Source organism: Chenopodium quinoa, unplaced genomic scaffold (assembly GCF_001683475.1).
Source record: "Chenopodium quinoa cultivar QQ74 unplaced genomic scaffold, ASM168347v1, whole genome shotgun sequence".
NCBI lineage: Eukaryota > Viridiplantae > Streptophyta > Magnoliopsida > Caryophyllales > Amaranthaceae > Chenopodium > Chenopodium quinoa.
In genome coordinates, this window is record NW_018745523.1 from 2,160,065 (window position 1) to 2,183,974 (window position 23,910).

A 23,910-nucleotide genomic window follows, 5' to 3' on the forward strand; every position below is an offset into this window, starting at 1 on the left:
CTCCAATTTATTTATCAAATTCAATTTATTTAAACATGCTTTTATTTTATAATCATAATTCAATTCAATTTAATTCAATCATCATAAAATCATTCAAACATGCATATTCAAACCAATCACTTTCAAGGTATCTAACCACCTAACGTACTTTGATCCTTGATTAGCAAAATCACACAAAAGGAACCTCAAGAATCTGTATCGAACACACTGTACAAATAAATATAACCTTAATTAATATAAGGTTAACAAATAATCACAATAATCAAATTAAAAAACCCCAATTATATGTGCCTGAACCTTTTAAATTAATTTCTCATAAACATCATTAAAATCTAATTTTATATAATTAAAACTACTTATAATAATTTTTTATAAATCCCCCATAATAACAATAATAATTGAATAAGAGAAGAGAAGAAGAAAAGATAAGAAACCAAGGAAAAGATAAGAATTGGGTTTGCATTGGAAAAAATAGGCAGAACTTGCAGACGTTGTAACTCCTTCGATATTACTTCGAATTGGGTGATTCTTGAGCCTAATCTCAAGGATGTTTTGAGAGGAACAATCTCCTGCGAAACGCCATTACCCCAAAAACTGACCAGAAGTGCCCGAAAATTGGCTTCAAAGATAAACGGGATGATTTGTATAAAAAGAGGAGAAGAAAAGAAGAGAATTATATTGGTGTGAAGAATGTGAGAGGTATAGAGGGTATTTATAGGCTAGCTCATGCAAGAATTATGGCAAGATAATGTGGGAAGAATTATGGCAAGTAAGGTTTATGGAATTACTTGGAGAAGTAAATGAAAGAAATATGGAATTACTTGGGGAATAATCAAGAGGAATAAAAGGCAAGAAAATATGATGATCAAATATTAAGAAGATGGAAAATTAGAATTAAGAAAAATAAGAGATTTTGGGAGATAATTAAATATACAATTTACCAAAATAATTTCCCCTAAAATAATACAAGACGGCCAAAAATCTGAGCTATAAATCTTGAGCTTTTCATAGCTCGGATTTTCGAATTCCCAAAGTAGTATTTAGAAAGATTTTTGCTCGATTTTAAAGAATAAAATAATTGTGTAAATAATATAAAATAATTAATTAAATAATTAGTTAATTAAATACCAATTATTCACCATTAATTAACTAAGAAAATCATATTTTCTATACATATAAAATCCGAATTTCCTAGCTAAATAAATGGAAATTTTTGGCCATTTAATATAATTAATAAATATAATTTTGCTTTAATTAAAATGTCTGAAATATATAAATAATCTGGTTTTAAAAATAAGATTAATGGATAATAAATCTTATCCAAAATAATGATTAGATTTCAAAATACTTTTAGCGACAAAATTCAAATATCGCTTTAAATAATAAATTTATTAAAATACCCTTTTATAAAAATAATTCCTAATTAATTAATTAGAAAATAGGTATGAAAATACAGGGTATTACGATCTGTAAAATTGAGATTTATCAAATGTGTAGAAATTATCATTGTTTTAATGTAACAGCTATTTCATGTGTTACTTCTTTTATTGAAAGTCGAATTGAGATAATACCTTAATTGACATTTTGGATGATAACGAAGACTTAATTTATGTAAGATTGAACAAATGGTATCAGAGCGAATGGTTCAATTTGATGAACTCATTAACGCATGTTAGGAATAACGGGGTATCTCATGAAATGATGAAATGACCACCAAGTGCCAGAATGGGTTGATATAAGAACAACAACTAAACTTATAAGCAACTAAATATAGCTTGAACTCTTGATGGAAGGCATTGTGCAATTTATGCATTGACTATGCAATAGCGGACCTATTAACCCCACATAGGGAGCACCCTGCATCCCATTTTATGAAAAAAAAAACCCAAATTCTTAGGGCCAAGTTAGTTTTCAAAAATAAAAGCCCAAAATTTTGGATTTCTATTCCAAATATCTTTATTTCATAAGCTCACAAACACACCTACTTTTTTACTTCTTATCTTCATGCTTTTTCACTTGAAGATATGGCAGCTATTTAATTTTTTATTTTTTTTTTCAAATTTTGATCACTCGCGTGAGGTGAGCAATTAGGGGAAAGAAATGAAATTCTTTTAATTTTACAAAATCTAGTTTACCACTTTCTAATTTTCTCTCTCCAACTCAAAGTCTCAAACACCCATACAATTTTCTAATTTTTCTTTCCACCTCAAATCTGAAACAAAGAAATACTCGTATCAAATATTCAAGTGCACCAACAAGTTTATATGCTCATCAAATTGGTGATAATTCTTCTTGTGGCAACCGCAAGTGTAGAAACTAGAAAGAGCATTTTTATAAGCTATGAAATAATATAGATGATCATTTGCTCAAAAAAAATATATAGATGATCATTTTCAAACGATTGTTTGGATTCTTTCATAGATAAATATTGCGCTTCCAGACCAAGAAATTAAAATCGACAAGAACAATTGTAATTTCTTTTAAATTATGTGTTGCTCTGTTTTCCGTTATAAATAATCATGGATCTTTTTCATGAGTACAAACCCTATTATTTATTTTATGTTATTAAAAACAATTTGTAATTTTTGGTGATACGTCTTTGACAATGTATTACTTTGTACTCCGTATGTTGGGATGATTAAGTTGAAAGTTTATTTTAGACCCCATTTATAAATTTCTGGATCCCCTAATATGACTATAATGATCATGACATTCATATTTAGCAATGGAAGTCTCCAGGTGTTACAAGACCAACTAGATTTTTCTATTATATACATGTCTTATTAATTTAATTCTAGATTTCTAGAGATGGTATTGAGTAATAATTAAATTACAAGTATGAAGAAGTATTACGTACTATTTATGGATATTTCCATATTATATGATTATACTCCGTATTATTTTTGTAATATTACATACTCCTATTAGCTCTTTGATTAACATATGCTAAAGTATACTAAATTACTAATTCATATGAAGTACAAATACACCTTAATAAGTTTATAGCTTCTTTAAAAAAAAACACACCAAGTACTTTTGTAAGGTGAAAATAAAAAAGAACACGACTTTAAAGCTTCAACTCAACCCAAATTAAATTTAGGCTTGAGACCCATCTAGCTAGAATTAGCCCAAAAAACCAAAAATTCGAGTTACCCTTCTCCTTTGACCCATAGCCCGGTTAAAAGCCATACAAAACCCGACTTGACCCAAGCAAAAGCCCGAAAATATGATCCGGTTTTAGCCTCTTTGCGGCCCCTTGACCAACTCTATCACCACAATTTCTCCATACTACTACATTCACATGCAATTTAATTATAGTCTTTCATCCCTTTAATATGAAAATGATAAACTTTTCAAACATAGGAAGCCTAAGTACTAATTAATTAGGTTAATTAATTAAGAATGCATGAAATCAAAATTAATTAATTTAATTACAATGCTAAGCAAGCTGGTTCCTAAGAATAATCACAGAGAGACATGGGCTGTGTCTATAGGTCTAGCCATGTGCCCACGTACACAACCTAAGAATAGTACGGTCGTAGTAGTAGTTAACAACTTCACCTTACTCTCCTCGTACACTTGCCAATTATCACATTAATTTTATATTTTAAAACCATACTTTATGTTACCTTAATTATATAAATATATAATATATAGTTGATTAATTACATATTCATGCCTAAGATGTTTGGTAATATGTATGATTTTGTGTTATGAGCCTAATTAGTAATGTTTGGGAAGAATGAATAAGCACATAGGAATCCCTTCTTGGAGCTGATTCGACTCTATGATTGACTTTACATTTGAAGATTTTTTTTCCAACTGGAATGCTTTGACCAAAATAATTTTGGTCTAATAATGCTTAGTACCTTAGTTTAGCAAGTGTTTTATTATTTAATTAACATAATTATTAGGTAATGCTGAATTTTGGTCTAATTTGACTAATAATGTAACTAACCATGGGAGTTTAGGCTAGAAAGTAACGACCTTTAGGTATATTTCTAGTGTGGTTACAACTTCCAAATCCCAATCATTTTGCAAAAAAAATCTTTGTTATTCTATAGTGATTAAAAATCTAAATTCTTCACGCACTTAGTGGAATATTTTCGATAAGCATTACATACATGTCATACAATAATTACCACATTTTCGTGCAATGTTGATAGTGTAATGTAATGATATATATACAATGTACATAATAACCCTCTTATGATACCACGGAGTAATAAATAATGATCTGATTATCCTCTCTTTGTTAACTGATTTTAGAATGGAAATTCCTTAGTAATAGCTTTAACTTAGCTCATTTGATGCACCCTTAATCTAGGTTTCAAACCCTTTTAACCAAAAAAAGAATGGAAATTTCTTAGGCTCTTAAGTTTTCATGGTCAGCATCATCCTAACTTCCAATCTGCATACTTGATTAGAGTCGATCAAATGGATGGGCCGGGCCGGGTCAAAATTGAGGTTTTTGTCCACAATAAGGGTCGGACCTACGGGCCAATAACAGGGAATCAGCCCAAACATTTTTAGAGATAAACTGGCCAATCTAGGTTTGATGGTTAAGCCCTATACATAAGGTCATTAAAAAAAAATGTATATTCTCTTCTAGTATCTGAGTTAGTGTAGGCTTAGCTTGTTTTATGTAATTTGGTTCATATTGTTTTCTTCCTCCAACTTATAATAAGGTGAATTGGTTTAAATTTAGAAAGAGGCTTTTCTTCAATAACATGCATACATTTCATTCCCAAATAAGTCCCCAAATAGTTTTCCACAAAAGGTTAGTTGGTTTCCTTACAAGTAAAGACTTGAACCTAAAACTTCCAGCTGTTTTTACTAATCAAAAATTGATATCACCCAAACTTTAATTTAGCAAAGTGTTAGAAATGGACCATAGTTGACTTCATGTACTAACATATAAATAGTACAATTTCACTTCTCAAATTATTCTTGGACACCAATAGTTATAATTTAGGTTAAATTACTGTGTTACCTTCGTTTCTATTTATTAATTTCTCAAAATGTCCAGAATAGAACTATGAAATAGGAACAGAGAGAGTACATGTAAAAATATACTACCTTTGTTACAGGTTATTATGTGCAACGATTAGATATTTTTCCTCTCTGCATTATGTCAAACCTGTAACAGAGGTAGTAATTTAAGTTAGTATGTAGTATATGCATGTGCACCTAAGAAACCTTGACTAATGAGTTTATTCAACTTCAACTAATTGCAAATTATGGTAGGAGACAAATCACCTAATGAAAGTGGAGTACTAACCAAAATGGGTCACTAATGTCTACCCCTAATCTAATCCATTTAATTACCAAGTTAATATATGATAATGACCCATATGATAACTATATAGTATTAAAAAAAAGTAATTAGTGGTTAAGTTTAATGGAAGACCATTTCACTTACTCGCTTACAAATATATGCATGTGAATTGACAGCAATAATACCTTCTGCTGTCAAAATTAATATATATGATCAGCAATCATGAAATTGTCCTCTACAGTAATAATTGATGGCATAACGTATAGTATAATAATATAATGACTAATGTTTTGACAGAAAATTACAGAAGATTATAATATGATTAATTAAAGATTAAAGGAGGATTACAGTGTATAAAAACAAATGGATAAAATTAATTTTTACTATAAAGTCTATAAGTTTGTCAGAAAATTAAGGTGGAGGAAAGAGGGGGTGAGTAATGGGAGCAAGAGGGGACAAGAATCATTTGATTTTCATACCAAATAACATGGAAAGATCCCTAGACAAAGGACACTGAGCCATGGCTCGTTTTGGATAAATTATCTTATTTTAAAATAATTATTATACATAGCGTAAAACAGATATACACAAAAAATAAAAATAAAAAATAAATAAAAAAAAGGGTTAAATTTTGATGGTTTTATTACATATACTACGTATAATCTAACCAAACCTTTTTTTACTTCATCTATTTCTAAAAGTTCTTTATTATTTATATGCATTTGAATTTTGTGAGACAAACATCGTCCAGATTAATTTTACAATTATCATAGAGTTGAGGTTTTTTTTCAATGCTCTTGATAAATTACTAAGATTGACCGACCTTTTATCCATTTATCTATTATGCATATTTGGTTACTTGTATTACTTTATGTTCGATTAGTCAGGACTTTGATGTTCTCGTTAAAAACATTTGGTTTTACTGAATTTATCCTAGTTATAATTTGTCAAAAAATTTATTTAAATAAAGTGAGTAGAGTAAAGCTTATTGATAGAATTGACAAAGTACTGTACATATTATAATATACAATCTTTCCTAAAATGTCTCATACAGAATATCAAATTTGGGAAATTTAATTTAAAAGTTTTTAGGAGTATTATTATTTGGAATATGAAGATAATAATAATAATAAATTATAAAAAAAAAAAAAAAAAAAAGGACATAAATCTGATGACACAGCTAAGTCATGCACTCACGTAGCGCATGTGCCAGGTTCCTTCGCCCCCACATGCAAGTCTTGGTTTCACATGTACGTAGGTCATCCTCTGTCCATGCGCATATATAATTTTATTTTGTCTTTTTATTTATTTTTTTGTGGGTCGATATTTATCACCAATATGTACAATGCAATGTACTTGACATTGTACCATTCTGAATTTCTGATCCAACAATGTAGTAGTATATGCATATATATTTTTATTTGATCTTAGCTAGCTTGTCTGTCTTTGCATTGTCTATACATAAAATACTCATGATGCATTAATGCGTTATGTATGTAGTGTTGAGAGAAGACGAACCTAATTTATACGTGAATTGAACCTTATCCTCTTAAGAAATAATGATTATATATATTCAAGATAATATCTCTAGTATGTAGGGTATGTACTAACATTATACGGCTACAAAGGAATATATTGCTATTTCATTCATTTGAATTTCAAAGATGTCACACTATTTATCAGCTCAAATACAATTACTAACATGTTAATATACAATATTACTTATAAATCCTCGATCCCCCAAGATAAAATTAAATGAGTAATGTACTATAATTTCCAATGAGTATGTATGAAATACGATTAAATTAAATTAACATGAGGCAATGCACGCTTTTTTGGGTTAAAAGGTGAGTAGTTGATTAGTTGTTGTGTAAAAAACCTCCTTACAAAATTATTATTTGGTAATAATATTATAAGATGTATGATACAATACTTTAAATAATGGATATAATTCGCAAAATAGGCAACTAAAGCTATTATTTTGTAAATTAATTCTATGATCAACGCAACATAATATATATTATAAAACTACAAATAGATTACACTGAATGATTTATAAAGGCTATAAATCAAATGTAGTATAGTAGTTGATTGACTTAATTCTTGATTGACTTAATAATAGCGGTCACTCGATCTATTCAAAGTTCTCAACAATAGCTTCTATCTATATCTTTATGAAGAATCTTAATGATAGAATCCTAGCTTGTTCATAATGTGTTGGACATACTTCAAGAATAAGATTTCATCACCACCTTTTCCTACTTAGTTAAACAAAACTAATTAAAATAAAGCATCCAACAAACAAACTCAAAACATCTCAACATTCTTAATTATATACTTGCATATCTTGTTCAATAAAGAGAAAAGAAGAAAAGAAATGAAAAATAAAATTCAAGTGTACTTTATATACATGTATAATTGTATAGTATTCTATAAATACTAGTATATAAAGTATAATACTTATTATACATACATGATCGTAATTAAAAAAAAAAAAATGCTACGTATACTTTTCTTTGGTTACATATATAAATGTGAAAAGGACATGATAAAAGATGATATATATTTTTGACATGCTAGCTAGAAGTATAATATCTCTATTTCTTAAGGTACATTAATATCTTCTAAGTTAGTCTTTGAACAATACATGTACGGTGGAAATAATTCAATGATCACGTTTAATTAAAGTACAAAAATAAAATCTAATCATGCATTCACGCATATAGCACGTGATAACCCTTGCTTTGATCACTAACATGGGGAACCTAGCTTGGGTAAACCAACTGCTGATATTCCAACCTAGGAATAATTATCTTGCAAAATACATGAAGTTTATAACAATATTTATATTAGTGTAAATTTAACACTAAACTTATGTATAAACAACTAGAGTGGACCCCGTGAAAGAACAACATATTGTCTAGGATCAGGTAGACAAAACTTATGAGCCCAAATGCAAAAATATTCACAAGTACTTTTCTTATTAATTATTGTTATTTTCCTCAAATTTAATTAGCTCTTATCACTTACTTTTACTTTGGCCATGGTATGTACTTCCTAAGGCCACTTTTGTTTCTCATAACGAGTTTAAATTAAGTTGTCCCGTGTATGGAAAGATTATGAATTTGTGTTGTTTATGTACGTAAACGTGTTAAGCTAGTGTCATTTGGTGTTACATATAGCTTAAAGAGTTAAAGTTTATAGTGGTTATAATTTCGACAGATTAATATCATATGATATGTAGGGTGTAATTTTTAGAGTTGATCATATATCCCTTTAACTTAGGCATAATGTCGACATTGTGCTATGTTTCAAAAAGGTATATGCCTCCAACACCCAATGACTTGCTAATTTTACATTGAAAATATAAACAATCCATACTTATCAAAGAAACCCAATCGTACCCACCACGATGTATAATCTAAATAAAACTATTATTCTCTCTTCAACTTCACTGAAATCCAAGCTCAGAGGAATAATCAATTTTTTTTTTTTTTTTTAATTTTTTCCAAACAAACTCTGAACTTTAATTTCTATTGGCTTAGCTAATCTAGGAGCTCTCTCTTACTATCTACTCTTGATAATCCCTAAGATTATTTTTAATAATTGTACTTAATTAATTAACCTATAAGATTAGAGTGTTAAAGTGAGTAGAAATTAAATTAAATTAATTAATTATTGGAGTAAGTGTGTACTATTTATGCTTATTTACTCCTAATAACATTGGACCACCGTCCCTCCTTTGTTTGAGCAGCTACTTCCGGCCAACGAATATCTGTACAAGATTCTACGTACTCGCACCATTACTTGCTTATGTATAGATAATAATGGTAATAAATGGTAGTAATAGTAACGAAATACCTATCTTTTTAGTGGCATTCACCTAAGGAATTCATGCAAAAGAACAAATTTTATACATGTAATTAAAATAATTTTACAAACGTTACATTATTAATAAATAGCTAAAGTGATACTCCGCATGGAGTATTCAAATAAGAGCTTCAATACAGAGTAGCACATAACATATACTACCTTGGTTATACTAATTAGATTTTTATCTTTGCTTGTTATTATACTATACTACATAGTACAATGTAAAAGGAGAGTTATCTATATACATAATACGGCGTACTTCTAAAGCAATGATAAAACTATAAATGACATTGATATATGAAGTCGGTCTAAAGGCTAACAATCATCAAAATACACTTAATAATATATATATTCTAAAATTGTGTATTAGTTGAAGAATTCGTTAAATTAAAAAATCAAGTGACAGTCATTGTTGTTAATGTTTAATTAGCTAACGCTTGACATTTAATTTCATTTTTATCTTATCAAACTAAAACCAAAACAAAAACTATTACTGTAATAATTCTAACCTTATCAACTATTATTCCTAGTACTCCATATGAATTACATTTAGTTGAACCCACCATGAAATATAAAAAGGTCAACATGAAATCAATTGAAAAATGAGTTGAACAGAAGAGTTTCAAGGACCTTCCCAAAAACTTGTTTCCATTTTTTAAAATAAAATTTAATTAATTGCTCTCCTTAATTCGCCTCACTAATCCCAATGCCGTGCTAATCGTTTATTAAAGTCATCAACCTTGGAAAACTGTGCTATGCTTGTACTCCGTATTACTCGTGAGTTAATGACTGAATATAACGGAGTACGGTGTAATTGTATTTTACTCCTCTTTTTTACCATGAAAAAATTAGGGTATCCTCCAAAAAATCCAAATTATTCTTGTTGTTGTTTAATTTTATCCGCATAATAGAATTGTGTTTGTATAATTGACTTAGGAAATCACATTGGTCTTTTCAAAAATATATAAATTTTAACCTTTAAAAAACAAAATTATTTACTCCGTTTTACATTAGTTGGAACAGTAGACTTGGCTCATTGTTTAAGAAAATTATAAGCTATGCTTATAGACTTATAATACGAGGTATAAAGTATTGTTAGTAAGATATAGAAATAAAAAAAGTATATGGGTAGGGTTGGCAGGAAAGAGAAATACTCCGTAATAAAATATTTATGAAAGTGAGGTTAGTAGGAGAGATAAATTATAAAATAATGGTAGATCTTTTCCAAATAAAGTAGTGTAGGCCGAAAATGAAAATTGTTACAACTAATGTGAAACAGAGGGAGTAAATATGACACCTGACCTCTTGACAATTTTCAAATTGCGATTCTAGTAATATTAATATTTCAACCATTCTACCAATTATTTTTGGGTTTATGTTCTTAAGGTCTTTTAATTTAAACCTTATACTCTATTAGGATTCATGTTCTTTTACGAGAAGGGCTTAAAGCTTGCCAATCAATTCATTGAACATTGAATATATAATACTCGTACAAGATATATTCTTATCAAATGATAGAATCTTAAGACTTACCCAATAAAAACAAATTTCAATCAAATTTTAGGAAACAACTCAAAATTATACTCCATTTCAATCATAATCATAACAATTTTAGCCCCTATGTTCATTGATTTTTTATTTTTTTTATTATTATTATTATTTATGCTTTTTTAATTTAGGATTTATGCTCATCAGGTGCACAAATCATTGTAATTAAGTACACACGATGCACGGCATATATAATTCATGAGGCTACCCGGAAGGTTTTTTTCAAGTACTCTAGAAGGCACTTATGTATTTTTGTGTAGAAAGTTTGTAATCAAACTATGTTGTACATATTTGTTAGAAAATGGATGAAAACCTCAGCTCTTTGGTGTAAAGTCCCTTTAGTGGTGGAAGCATTCGAGAGATCTATATGTAGAACTCTCCTTAAGAGGAGGTCAAAATTATCTAAATTAGGAACATTCTAGACTTAAGGGAAAGGTGGTTTATAAATAGGTACTCTCATTCATGTGTACATTCAACCAACAAGTTGTACTCCCATTCAAATCAATTTCAGTGTGTAACTACGTGAAGATTGAAGTGATATGGAGACTTTACTTGAAATGTTTTAAAAGCGTTACCAAATCTGTGCATTCTCCTAATTTATTCAAATAATCATCAATCACATAAATAGATAGAGTTTTTTTACATGAATTGCGCCTTACTTAAACGTTATACCATTTTTGAATAATAAAAATTATTTAATTATTCTAAGATTTTAAAACAAGGAAAATGCTATACATAGCCCTTAGGGCTACATATAAGCATTAAATTTGCACTTGAAAATCGTAAAAAGTTAAGAAATCATAAAAATATAAACACTAATTACACTGATTTACGCGTGTTTTTTTCATAAATTCCTAATTTTATACAATTTTCAAGTGTGTATTTAATGCTTATATATAGCCCTTAGGGCTACATATAGCATTACCCTTAAAACAAATGCCTATGTTCATATGTATTAATATATGGAACAATTACAACTTATATTGCTCAGTCAAAATGAGTCAAACATGATACTTGAATAATTTTTATAAACATAATAATTGTAGCATACAAATGAGTTAAACATAATTGTTCCAAACTCAGACATAAACTTTTAGAGAAACAAAATACGAATTTAGGGTTAGTATTGAATTTTTTTGATAACTTATCACATAAATCAAACTTGAAAAATTTTGTAATTAACCTGATTTGATTTGAATTTCTAATTTAACCAATTTTTTTAAATAAATAATTGAACTATTAAATTGTAAGATCTTATTGGCAATACCAATGGTAGTGGTTAGCTTTTAGCAGTCGAGTAGTTATTAGCGGTCGTGTAGCAAGTAACAGTAGCAAGGAGTTGTTTAGTAGTGGGTAGAGGTTAGTTGTCGAGGTAACGGTTGATAGTGCGAATATAGCAAATTTAGCGGTTGAATTATTACATGAAAAAAAAATCCTTACATTTTGTTTAACAAGTAACCAAAATTTGTCAAATGTTATCCGCTCTGCAACAACACTTATTTTTTATTTTTAAGGTTGGGACTAGCTATCCAAACGTTATCTACATCACTAATCGCTTCTTCAACTTCTAACCTGCTTAATACACTATTGAACTATTTGTGTGTTCAAGTATTGATTCTTTTAACTTGTCAAACTATGTAAGCAATAAAAAATGGAATTACGGAGTGTGGTAGTTGTTCCACAACAACATAGGTAGTAATAATTTCACATATATATAATTGATCTTGAGAGATCGAAATATTGTGTGACAAACTGATGAGAACTCTCACTAGTAAAAAAAAGCATATACTTCTTATTGTTTTTGAAAGAAAATATAGTTCTTATTCATTTCTCTAAAATCTTGAAATTACTGTCGTAATTTGTTTACATTAATATAATATACTCCGTATGTACCCAAGTCTGCATACGTTTATGTAACTCAGAAGTCAAAATTGGGACAACGGCATGTGATTTAAAGCTTTAAGTAGTCTCCCCTCCCCCTCCCCCTCCCCCTCCCTACCTAACCTTTCTTTTGTGCCTGCTTACTCAATTTCCAGACTTAGAATCCAAGCTACATTTGTGACTTTTCATGGGAAACCAATAATAATAAATAGAAGTGGAAGTTTTAATGTAACTATAATACTATATCCGTTTTCTATTATTTGTAACGATTAGACAATTTTTTGTCTCTATTTTATGTCACATCGTTGCAAATAATATAAAACGGAGGTAGTAATAATAATAATTATTCAATAAAAAGTGTTATACCTTGAATTGTGAATTTCAACTATTCAAACTCTTCATTTAAATTGCCAAATTGGGCAAGAAGGATAACAAAATGTTAACTTTAAAAAAAAAATAGAAAAATACAGACTAAACGACATTTAATTGAGTACTCTTTCTCTGCTACGAGAGTGACAATGAGAATTTTCCTCTTTCCTTTTGTTTCGCAACTAATTAGCTCTATTTTTCTCCTTATTTTCCCGCATTAAATTAAGATATGAAGAAAATGGGGACAAGGATATACTAGTAAACAAAAAAATGTTTCTAATTTAACTTGATTAACTCTATTTAATTTTTTTGGTAGGTAAATTTTGTTATAAAATTGTCAAAATCAGGGAAAATTGAGAGGATGCCCATTCTAATAATAAAAAAATTACTGCACTAATTTAAACTTAAACCACATTACTTATGTGATTAACTGATTACTCTGAAAAATTAAGTATGTTGTCATTCATATCATCTGCCTGTAATCAGTCCCTCCCAAATGATGATGATGAATGAAGTAATCTTCGCCGCTGCCACCGCCACTCATCATCATATGATGACCACCACCACCACCACCAATGTACTGCTGTTGTTGTTGTTGGTGGTGGTGTGGTTGATGGTGTCTGTGAACCTCCTTTTGTCGTCGAAGCTCGATCACCTTCCGGTGCGAGTTCGAGTGCTTGGCCGACACGAATGTCGGGCTTGCAGCCGGTCTATACTCGGGCACGAGCCGGCCCGACTTGTACCGAACCCCACAAGCATTACACAATGTTTTCGGGCCCATAGGCCCGGTCCTCCACTGTGGAGTCTTCTCCGCAGCACAATGCAGGCACCTCCGCACCTCCCCGGGCCCGGTATCGGGCCCACCACTCTCCCTCCTCTTCGTCATTGACGGCTGCTTCTTCGCCCCCGTGCTCGGTCCGCTATCGGACGAAGAAGTGGCCGGGGAGGGCGAGGAGACCATGAGGAGCCGGGTGGACCAGTCGCATGGGGCCACCCGGGACCGCTTGCTCCTAGCCTTCCCCGGGACTGTTGTCGGTGGGTTCGGGCCACCCTGTCGGGCCGGGCCGGGCTGTTGTGGGTTGGTGGGAATGAATTGGAGTTTGTGCAAGTCGTCGGTGGAGAAGGATTCCTCCACGAAATTCGATAGCCATTCCAGCTCCGCCATATCATCATACTGTTTCACACATTTCCAAAAAAATTAAAAATCATTCAACTTTTCCGCAATATTTGGAGCTAATTTAATCAAACAAAAACAAAATACTTGCATTTTTCCTACCCATAAATGTACACACTTAAAAAAAAAACCAATGTAATAATATACTCGGTTTTAAACATTAATTACACCGATAGACTCACAAACAGACCTGATATTACTAATAAATCAGGAAATATATTAAATGCTTACCGGAACGCATAAGTCAGCCCCGGAAAAATAAGAGTCGGGAAAAGAAGGGGCGCAAGAGACGGAGGAATTGCAGCTATCGGAGGCCGGAGTAAGAGTGGAAGAATCAGTGGAATTACCGGTAACGGTGTCAAAGAAAGCGTCGGTCATCATTTCATCACCACCGTTGGATAAGTCCAGCAAATCCTCCACGAAAAAATCTGGAGCCTCCATTTTTAACAATAATAATAATAATCTTTCAACAAAATGAAAGTCTTGATTTTGTTCTTGTTTAAAACTCTTCTTTGATAGTGTTGTTGTGAATGTATTTTTAGAGAGAGAAAGAAGAGAGAGAAAATTTGGGGGAGTTGAGAGCTGAGGATGGTGAGGGGGAGAGGGTGTGTGAGGTTTGAGAGTGTTTAGATTTTTAAGCTCTTTAAAAAGGGGGGTCCAAATTAAATTACAATTTTATTTTTTTTAATTTTTTTATTTGAGTAGTAAATTTAATGAATTTAAATATTTAATTAGGTTTAGTTTAATTAAAAATTTAACTGTCTACAGTTGTGTGTGTTTAATGGTTAAGAAGTTTACTGACATCATTTTCGAGGCGAAATTACGATTGTGTCCTTTTATAAGGTTCCTTTGCTTATTGTTTACCTTTGTTTTTTGTGATGATTAAAATGTGTGTTAGTTGCTTGTAACAATCAATTCTGCAAAAATTTCGGTTTGCCATGCATCTTTATTTTTCTATGAAACACAAAATGCTTGACTTGCTACTCTAGTCTTCTACTTTTTTTTTCTCCTCTTTTTATATGGTGTTGCTAAATTCATTAGTAATGGTGGTTAATTTTAAAGGTTTTCCTTTACACGCGTTGCATGAGAAGCGGTTATTTTTGTTATCTCTCACCGTTATTAAAATTCTTATGAATTTTATAAATATTTATTAGAAATTTATAAATATTTTATAGAATTTTATAGGGTTTTATTCTTATTAAAAAAAATTAGAATTTTATTAACATTCTTTAGAATTTTATTTGGTTTTATTCTTATTTTTCTTGTTACACCACTTAGGTATAGCAGTTTATTACTCCCTCCGTCTCTTTATAAATGTCCACTTTTTCTTTATTATGTGAGTAATAAATGATAGAAAATGGACATTAATAAAGAGACGGAAGGAGTAATATGTTGTCATGTCCCCTTTATATTTAAACTTTTGGATGGTTGATTCTACATTTAATTCATTGACTCATTGTTGACATTTCTATTGTTTTTTTACATGAACATATAGCATCAAAAACACTATTAATGAAGCCAATTTTGAAATTAAACTCCAAAAATACAAAAAGAACAATAGAGGACACATGAGAGGCTATCATTGGTGTACTAGTTGGTCACAAATTAATACAATGTAATATATTTTTCTGTTGAATGTTATATCAAATTCCCTCTACTTTTCATTGATCATCCTTCTTATTTTTTTAGATGTATTCCTAATTGATTTTCCTTTTTTATTTTACTCCTTCTAGTTTCTATGGCAAAGAAAATACTCTCTTTTACCTTCTCTTATCCCCATTACAATGGATCACTTATGCATACTCGTGTTTTATAACAATTTCCTCGTTTCTATAGTAAAGTCATAAAAGAGACTCGATTTTCATTGAATCTCTATATATCTTCGTTTGTATTGGTACAACAAATAGAGATCAATGATAGATGGAAGGAGTGTGATTATAAGTAGAATAATTTTCCCATATTGTCTTCAAGGCTGGTCTTGAGCTACATTATGATTTTTAGGGCTAGGTGACCGCTTAAGGCCCATTAATGTAAGAGTTCTAGAAACTACTCCCTCGATCTCTCCCTCCCCCCCTCTTCGGCACAATGTAACTTATTATAAAGCTCTTACATAACATGAGTCCATGATTCAAACAAAAAGGGATAGGGAGTAAAATTTAAGCCAAAATGATCCCTTCACTCTTCCCACGGAGAAGCAATATGAAGAGCAACAATAACTGTTTTATAATCTTTCCTATTCCAACGCATTATTTTAAGAAGAAACAATAACAGTTTGATAATTTAAATCCGGATTAGTTCCTATGCGACTGTTTTTTTTTTGCAATCACATTATTTATTTTTCATTTAATAATAGAAAACCATTATCAATGAAAGTGTGTCGATTAATATTTACAATGACATTTTTAGAACATATAATTATGAAAAGTCAAGGATCCCAATTTGTTGTTCCACGTAGGTCTAATTCAAGCATGCTATCTTAAATCATCGAAACTGAAAGCAAAAAGCGCTTCGTGGTAAGTCTTAAAAAAAAAATTAAGGGTCTTATAGCGAAAAATTATAGCATTATGCTCTTTCCTAAAATTCCAAACCATAAAATAAGAATCCTTAGGGTGGTTAGGTGCCTTTTGAGGCAAAAAAATGGTTTAACTACTTGTAGATTCAAAAATTAAATCGTGTGATTTAGCCATCTTTTAATTAAATTTAAATAGATGAGGGTAAGTGAGCATCAAGTAATAAAATATCCATTAACTTATCAAAACTTATGTGAACTTATTCCCTTTTATGAACTTATCAAGGGGGATAATATGTCATGCACATTTAATTTTACCATGAACGATCTTATTTACCCCTCGTACATTTCAATCCCATTTTTTACTACTCCCACTACCAGCTCTAACTTTCGAACACATTAACTCTCTCATCTGATCTCTCTTTCCGGCCACCCAAGTAACCACCACCACCACCACCAACAGTGCACCAGGAGTACGTAGAGGAAGTTATTGGGATAATATCAAATATGTGAATATTGTTAAGAGATATTATTGTGATATATAGTATTTATCTTAGGAAGTATATCTTCTATAGAATATTATCTTTTAGAGAATATTATGGTATGTCTCCTAATCATTCTAGATATATATAGATATGTAATGTGGTCGTGAGATGGGCATGAGAAATACAAAGATTTACACATTGAGATTATTTTATCATGGTATCAGAGCTTAAGTTTTGATCCAATTTTTTTCACACGTTTTTTTCATAATCAACGAGTGACAGGAAGGTGAGAGTTCACTGCAGTTTTTTTTACAATTTTTTCTGGTGAGAATTTGTGACATACGATGACTGATGGTGGAAAAACAACCAAGGTAGACCTCACGTTTCACCTTGGATCGAGTGATGCTCCGGGGAATGTTATCACCATACGGAACAAAAGTCCATCTACAACGACATTTCAGAGTTCACCCGTGACATCTTCATCTTCCTCAGGTACTGTTTATTCTATCATACATTGTATTGATACTCACCGATTTTCTGCAAAACATAGAAATTATATTGCAGCGATAACAGGAGGAAATGAGCCGAAGAGTTTCAAAGAAGCCATGAAACATGAAGGTTGGAGAAAAGCTATGGCCGAGGAAATAGCTGCTCTTGAGGCTCAAGGGACTTGGGTTCTTGAAAAATTACTACCGGCGAAGAAGGCATTAGGAAGCAAGTGGGTATACAAGGAGAAATATGATGAGCATGGTACCCTGCAACGATTAAAGGCTAGACTGGTAATTTTTGCCAATCATCATATTGAAGGTCTGGACTACAATGAGACATTTGCACCGGTGGCAAAGATGGTGACAGTACGAACTTTCCTTGCCGTAGCTGCAGTGAAAAATTGGGAAGTGCATCAGATGGACGTTCACAACGCATTCCTACATGGTGACTTGGAGGAAGAGGTATATATGAAAATACCCCCTGGTTTTGATAAAAAAAACTCTGACAAAGTTTGCAGGATGAAGAAATCTTTGTATGGCCTAAAACAGGCTCCCAGATGTTGGTTTGCAAAGTTAGCCTCAGCTTTGAAATCTTATGGCTTTAAACAGTCATACTATGATTATTCTCTATTTACTCTAACATAGGGAAACATGCAGCTCAATGTGTTAGTATACGTTGATGATTTGATTATTGCAGGGAATGATAAATCTGCTATGAATAATTTTAAATCATACTTGGGAACTTGTTTCAAGATGAAAGATCTTGGAGTGTTGAAATACTTTTTGGGGCTAGAGGTAGCCCGGAATGCACAGGGTATATTCATTTGTCAGAGAAAATATGCGATCGACATCATTACTGAGGCTGGTTTACTAGAGACCAAACCTGCAGAGTTCCCTATGGAACAACATCACAAATTAGCCTTGGCACAGGGCGGATATTTGCGTGATATTGAGAAATATCGACGTCTCATAGGACGTCTGATTTATTTATCTGTGACGAGACCAGATTTAGCATATTTTGTGCACATTTTATCACAGTTCATGCAAAATCCCAGGATTGAGCATTGGGAAACGGCTATACGAGTTGTTAGGTACCTGACGAAGAGCCCGGGACAGGGGATTTTGTTGAGATCTGATAGTGCTTTACAATTGGAAGGATGGTGTGATTCGGATTGGGCGGGTTGCCCTCTTTCCAGACGATCTTTAAGTGGATGGTTTGTGCTACTTGGTTTGTCTCCAGTGTCGTGGAAAACCAAGAAGCAACCTACTGTTGCTCTTTCTTCATCAGAAGCAGAATATCGTTGTATGAATGCAACGACTTGTGAACTGAAGTGGTTGAAACGACTTCTTGGTGACTTAGGTGTGAAACATGAGAATGGGATGCATCTTTATTGTGATAGTCAGTCTGCGTTGTACATTGCGCAGAATCCAGTGTTCCATGAGCGGACTAAACATATTGAAACAGATTGTCATTTTATACAGGATGCGATTACAGATGGAACGATTATACCATCGTATGTTCCTACGACGGTTCAGTTGGCTGACATTTTTACAAAGGCTTGGGGAAAAGCTAAGTTCGAATTTCTACTTCGCAAGTTGGGCATTTGTGACCCGTATGCTCCAACTTGAGGGGGGGTATTGGGATAATATCAAATATGTGAATATTGTTAAGAGATATTATTGTGATATATTGTATTTATCTTAGGAAGTATATCTTCTAGAGAATATTAGGGTATGTCTCCTAATCATTCTAGATATATATAGATATGTAATGTGGCCATGAGATGGGCATGAGAATTACAAAGATTTACACATTGAGATTATTTTATCAGAAGTATTTCAATAATCCACAAAGGCAAGGGAATCGGTGCGAGCATATTATTTTTTTTTCTTTTATTGTTAGCCCGCCTAAGAAACACTTGGGGATATCCAAGTCAGAAACGCCTAGGATTTTTGAATCCCTCAGTGTAGACTCGGAAAATCAAGGCATTCATGTAGAAGCTTTTTTTTCCCTCAACAAAAGATAAAACAAATATGCCCTAACTTAATCACAAAAAAAAAAAAAAAAAAAAACCTCTCTTTAACCCTCTCTAAATTTTCATATAATACATGAATTATATATAGGAAAATTTGTCAAAAATAACACCACCTTTAAGCGGTCTGCCCTAAATAACACCACCTTTTGATTATTCCACAATAACACCACCTTTGATACACATCTGCCAAAAATAGAACAAAAAATCTGTAACTTGTTTTACAGTTTACAATTGACACATGTCACATGTATGATTGGTTATTTTTTTTTAAAAAAAAAAAAACTTAAATTAAAAAACTTTAAAAAAAATCTATTTTTTTAAAAAAAAAAATGAAAAAAAGGGAAAACTCCTCCCCTTAACGGCGGCAACCCCACAACCACCTGCCAGGGCTACCACCACCGCCGACAACCAGAGTTCATAACCGGCGGTACCAGCGTGACCACCCAGCCGGAGTGCCCGACCACCCAACCCCTCCTCTTCCCCTGAACCACCTTCCTCGACCCTAAAACCCTTCTCCCTCCCCTCGAAAACCCCCCTCCCCTCACCGGCCGCCAGCCAAACCCCCTCCCCTGTGTCGGCGAAACCACTTCGCCCCCCCTCCCCGGCCGTCTCCACCTCCTTTTCCCTTTGAACCACCATCCAAAAACCCTAAAACCCCAAAATCGAGTGGTTTAAGGGTTTTCGACCTTTTGGTGGTGGGTTAAGGAGGGGAAGGGGGTGCAGACGACCGGCGAAATGGTTAAGCCGGCACGGGGGAGGGGTTTCAGGCGACGGCGGCGGTGGCAGCCTGGTAGGTGGAGGTGGTGATGTGGTTGGACGGATTTTCTTTTTATTTTATTTTTTTAATTTTAAGGTTTTTTTAAAAAAAAATTAAGGTTTATCTTATTAAAAAAAATTGTTAAAAAAATTGACCATTGATAGTGTGACACGTGTCACATGTAACCTTTTAAATAGGTTACCAACCGGTCATGTTTTATTTTTGGCAGATATGTATCAAAGGTGGTGTTATTGTGGAATAATCAAAAGGTGGTGTTATTTAGGGAAGACCGCTTAAAGGTGGTGTTATTTTTGACAAATTTTCCTTACAAATATCTATAATTATGTACTATAGGCCGATATGCAAATCAAGAACGACATTTATCATAAAAAAAAAAAATTAAAAAAAAAAAATTGGCGACATATATCTTCTTTTAGTTTTGACAGTCATCTTAATCTATATAAATTCAATTAATATATTTTTACCTATCTGTTATATATTTTAAGGTTATTTACTTATTAATGTACATAAGGTACTATATTAGAAATATATTATATATTATTATATTAAAAATAATTCATATATGTATACTATATACAACATGATCTAATACTTAATTAGTAACTACAATTTTGTTTTAAAAAGTTGCTTATTAATAATCATCACAAAGAAAATATAATCAAGTCATTTTTTTTGTGTGTGTGTGTTTAGAGAGCCACAAGAGCGAGAGTGAGAATTAATCTCAGGATATCCTGAAGTCGGGAAGGAAGCTCTAACCACTTGAACTATCCCTCACTCTATAATCAAGTCAAATTGCATATGAGTTACAAGTATTTACCTCAAAATTCCTTTTCTTTTTATATGGAAACTCATAGTTCTAAAAAAATCTTTCTTTTAGGTCTAATGCATCGATAATCTTAACGTCTTAGGCATATATGTATAGTATAAACTATATAACAACTTATATTATTTCATTTAAAATATATATATTTTATTTAATATTATAAAATCGTAATAAAATTTTGTAAAAATTGTGCTGGTACGGAAATAAGCTAGTTTAATGTAAAGATAAATAGAGAAAGATATAAAGTCCATGGACCATATGGCTATGAATAACAAAGACTCATATTCAAAGTTTTAATTAATTATTTGATCTAACTTATTATAAACAAATTAATTTGAACATGTATATAAAATGACACCATTTTATCATATTCCTCCATAATTTTTTATTTACTAGAACAAAATTCTATATAGAATGCAACAACTAACTCTTTAAGAATGAAGAGGTGAATAGATAAGTGCAAGAAAATTTATCCAAGTAATTATGAAAGCCAACAACTATAAATGGGACAATCAATGAGTGTAATTAAGAGCACATTATTAGCTTAAATTCAACTCCTTAAGAATCGATCTTTTTGCAGGCTTTGTCACACTCCTATACTCCTATCTCATTAGTGTCCAAGTTTACAGCCGGATTCCTCTGCTCCATCTTTTAATTATCATTTTCTATTCTAGGGAAATGAGAATTTCTTGCCTTTTTCTTCATTTTTTTTCTCTATTTCACAAAATTTCATTGTCCTTGTATAAAATCATCTTACGATTTCTTAATTTTCCATTAGATTTTCATGAAATTTATACGGGGTATGAACTAATATTGTACGTAATGAATTCTATATTATCATATAACTAGAGTGCCATGAACTTTATGAATGGCTTGCATCATTTATACATAATCATTATCTTCAAATTTTGCAATTTTTCATTCATTTCAGCTTAGTTTAGTTCAGCTCCAATCAATTCAGTTCAGCTTAGTTCATTAAATACCCTTAGTCAAAATACATGGTAATAACCTGAGCAGAAGTGCAAAACGAGATTGAACTTGAGTTTGGTCATCTTGGATCATATTATATAAATATATGAATCATAACTAATCAACTTATTACGATACATCAATAACATTAGACAAACTTACTTATGGGGTAAGTTCACTTACAATTCAAACAAATTCAAGTTTTGATAAGATAATTTTTCGATAAAATGATGTTTATAGAATGTGTAAGTGGAGCGTGTGTGAATGTGATAAGAGAGAATTAGTATTGCAAGTGTCATTCATGTAATTAAATCCAATAATATAAGAAAACAAAGGTGTTGTAAGTAGAGCGTGTTTAAGATAAGGTAAGAAAATATGTTGCATGTGAGAGTGGGATAGTGGGATGTGGGAGGTAATAATGTGTTATAAGAAAGGTATCGAGATGTATTCCTAATTTAGAAGAACAAACGAAAACAAAAACAATAATTAACATTAAGGAACGAATTTTTCTCCGTCTCTCACACATGCTCCACTTGCTACACTCTCTCTAAGAATTACATAAATTTAAGCATAAATCAATAAAATTAAGCATTATTATTCATTTTTGATTAAAAATTATTCTTAATATTATTCTAAGTATAATTTATAATCCCAAGATTTCTAATGCCAATAATTTTTCCTAGCAAAAGAAAGTACGAGTAATAGTGTTTTATTTTCCTTGAACCCTCCAAAGAATATGTTATGTCAATTCACACCCCCGTTAACATATTCCTTAACCCACGTTAATGCACGAGTGGTACAGCTCAGCACCAAAGAAACGACGCCAATGATCCCTTCCCACGTGTCATCTTTTTACCTTACCTTTTTAATTATTTTTACCTTCCCTTAAAAATATAAATTCCACGTAGGATTTGGGTTGTTGAACCATGCTTTTTGATTGGTTGTCTCTTCCCACAAAACATAGGCCAATTAATTTTTTCTCTCTCCTAAAATGGTTTATAAATTGCCATGCTTTAATTTGGTGGGTAGCAAGTTTAAGTGAGTCCCATTGCTTTGGCACTTGGTTTTTTGCCGTTTTCATCCATTTCTTTCCCATCATTTTCATGCTATTGGATTTTTTTTTGCCTTTTTTGGTCTACCTATTTGGGTGCATCATTTAGTTCTATCTAAGCTGATTAGTTATGACTATACTATTGTAAGTGATCATTAACATGTGTGTATATATGGTTGCCGACTTAGCGCTATGATATATGGAATACTTTATCTGTTATTTTTAAAGGTTTATTCATCTGATTTTTCATAGTATAATATATGTAGAGTGTTAAATGGTAATACTCCCGCCTCCTTCTCTAGTATCCGTAATGATCAGAAAAAATTGATATTACAATACATTAAAACGAATTCAACAAAATTCTTAACAATTATATTATTACTTATATATTAATGAGAATTCATAGTAAGTATTTTTAAAATAATGTAGAAAATTATAATGAGATAATATTTTAGAGACGAATGAAATAATACAAATTAAAATTGTCAAAGCCACTATATATGAAAAACTTTATTCATCCTCAAATAATCTTCTTATTAGATCTGGACATGCATATCGTGGAGTTTTTAACGTACTCCATTGAGTAAGTTTAGAGTTTGAGAGAAAGAGAGTTAGTGAAACTATGAAAGGGTTCACATGAATGGAAAT

At 31.6% G+C, this 23,910-nt stretch overlaps 1 protein-coding gene across 1 annotated transcript; it reads right to left on the reverse strand.

Annotated features, from left to right (window-relative positions):
- Positions 1-12,923: 12,923 nt before the first annotated feature.
- On the reverse strand, positions 12,924-14,736 carry LOC110715565 (GATA transcription factor 12-like). The gene is made up of 2 exons (XM_021894150.1): positions 14,355-14,736; positions 12,924-14,123 (listed from the first exon to the last, which is right to left on the reverse strand). Exons 1-2 carry the CDS (start codon positions 14,562-14,564, stop codon positions 13,413-13,415), a joined length of 921 nt encoding a protein of 306 aa, XP_021749842.1. The 5' UTR covers positions 14,565-14,736; the 3' UTR covers positions 12,924-13,412.
- Between the last annotated feature and the right edge of the window lie 9,174 nt (positions 14,737-23,910).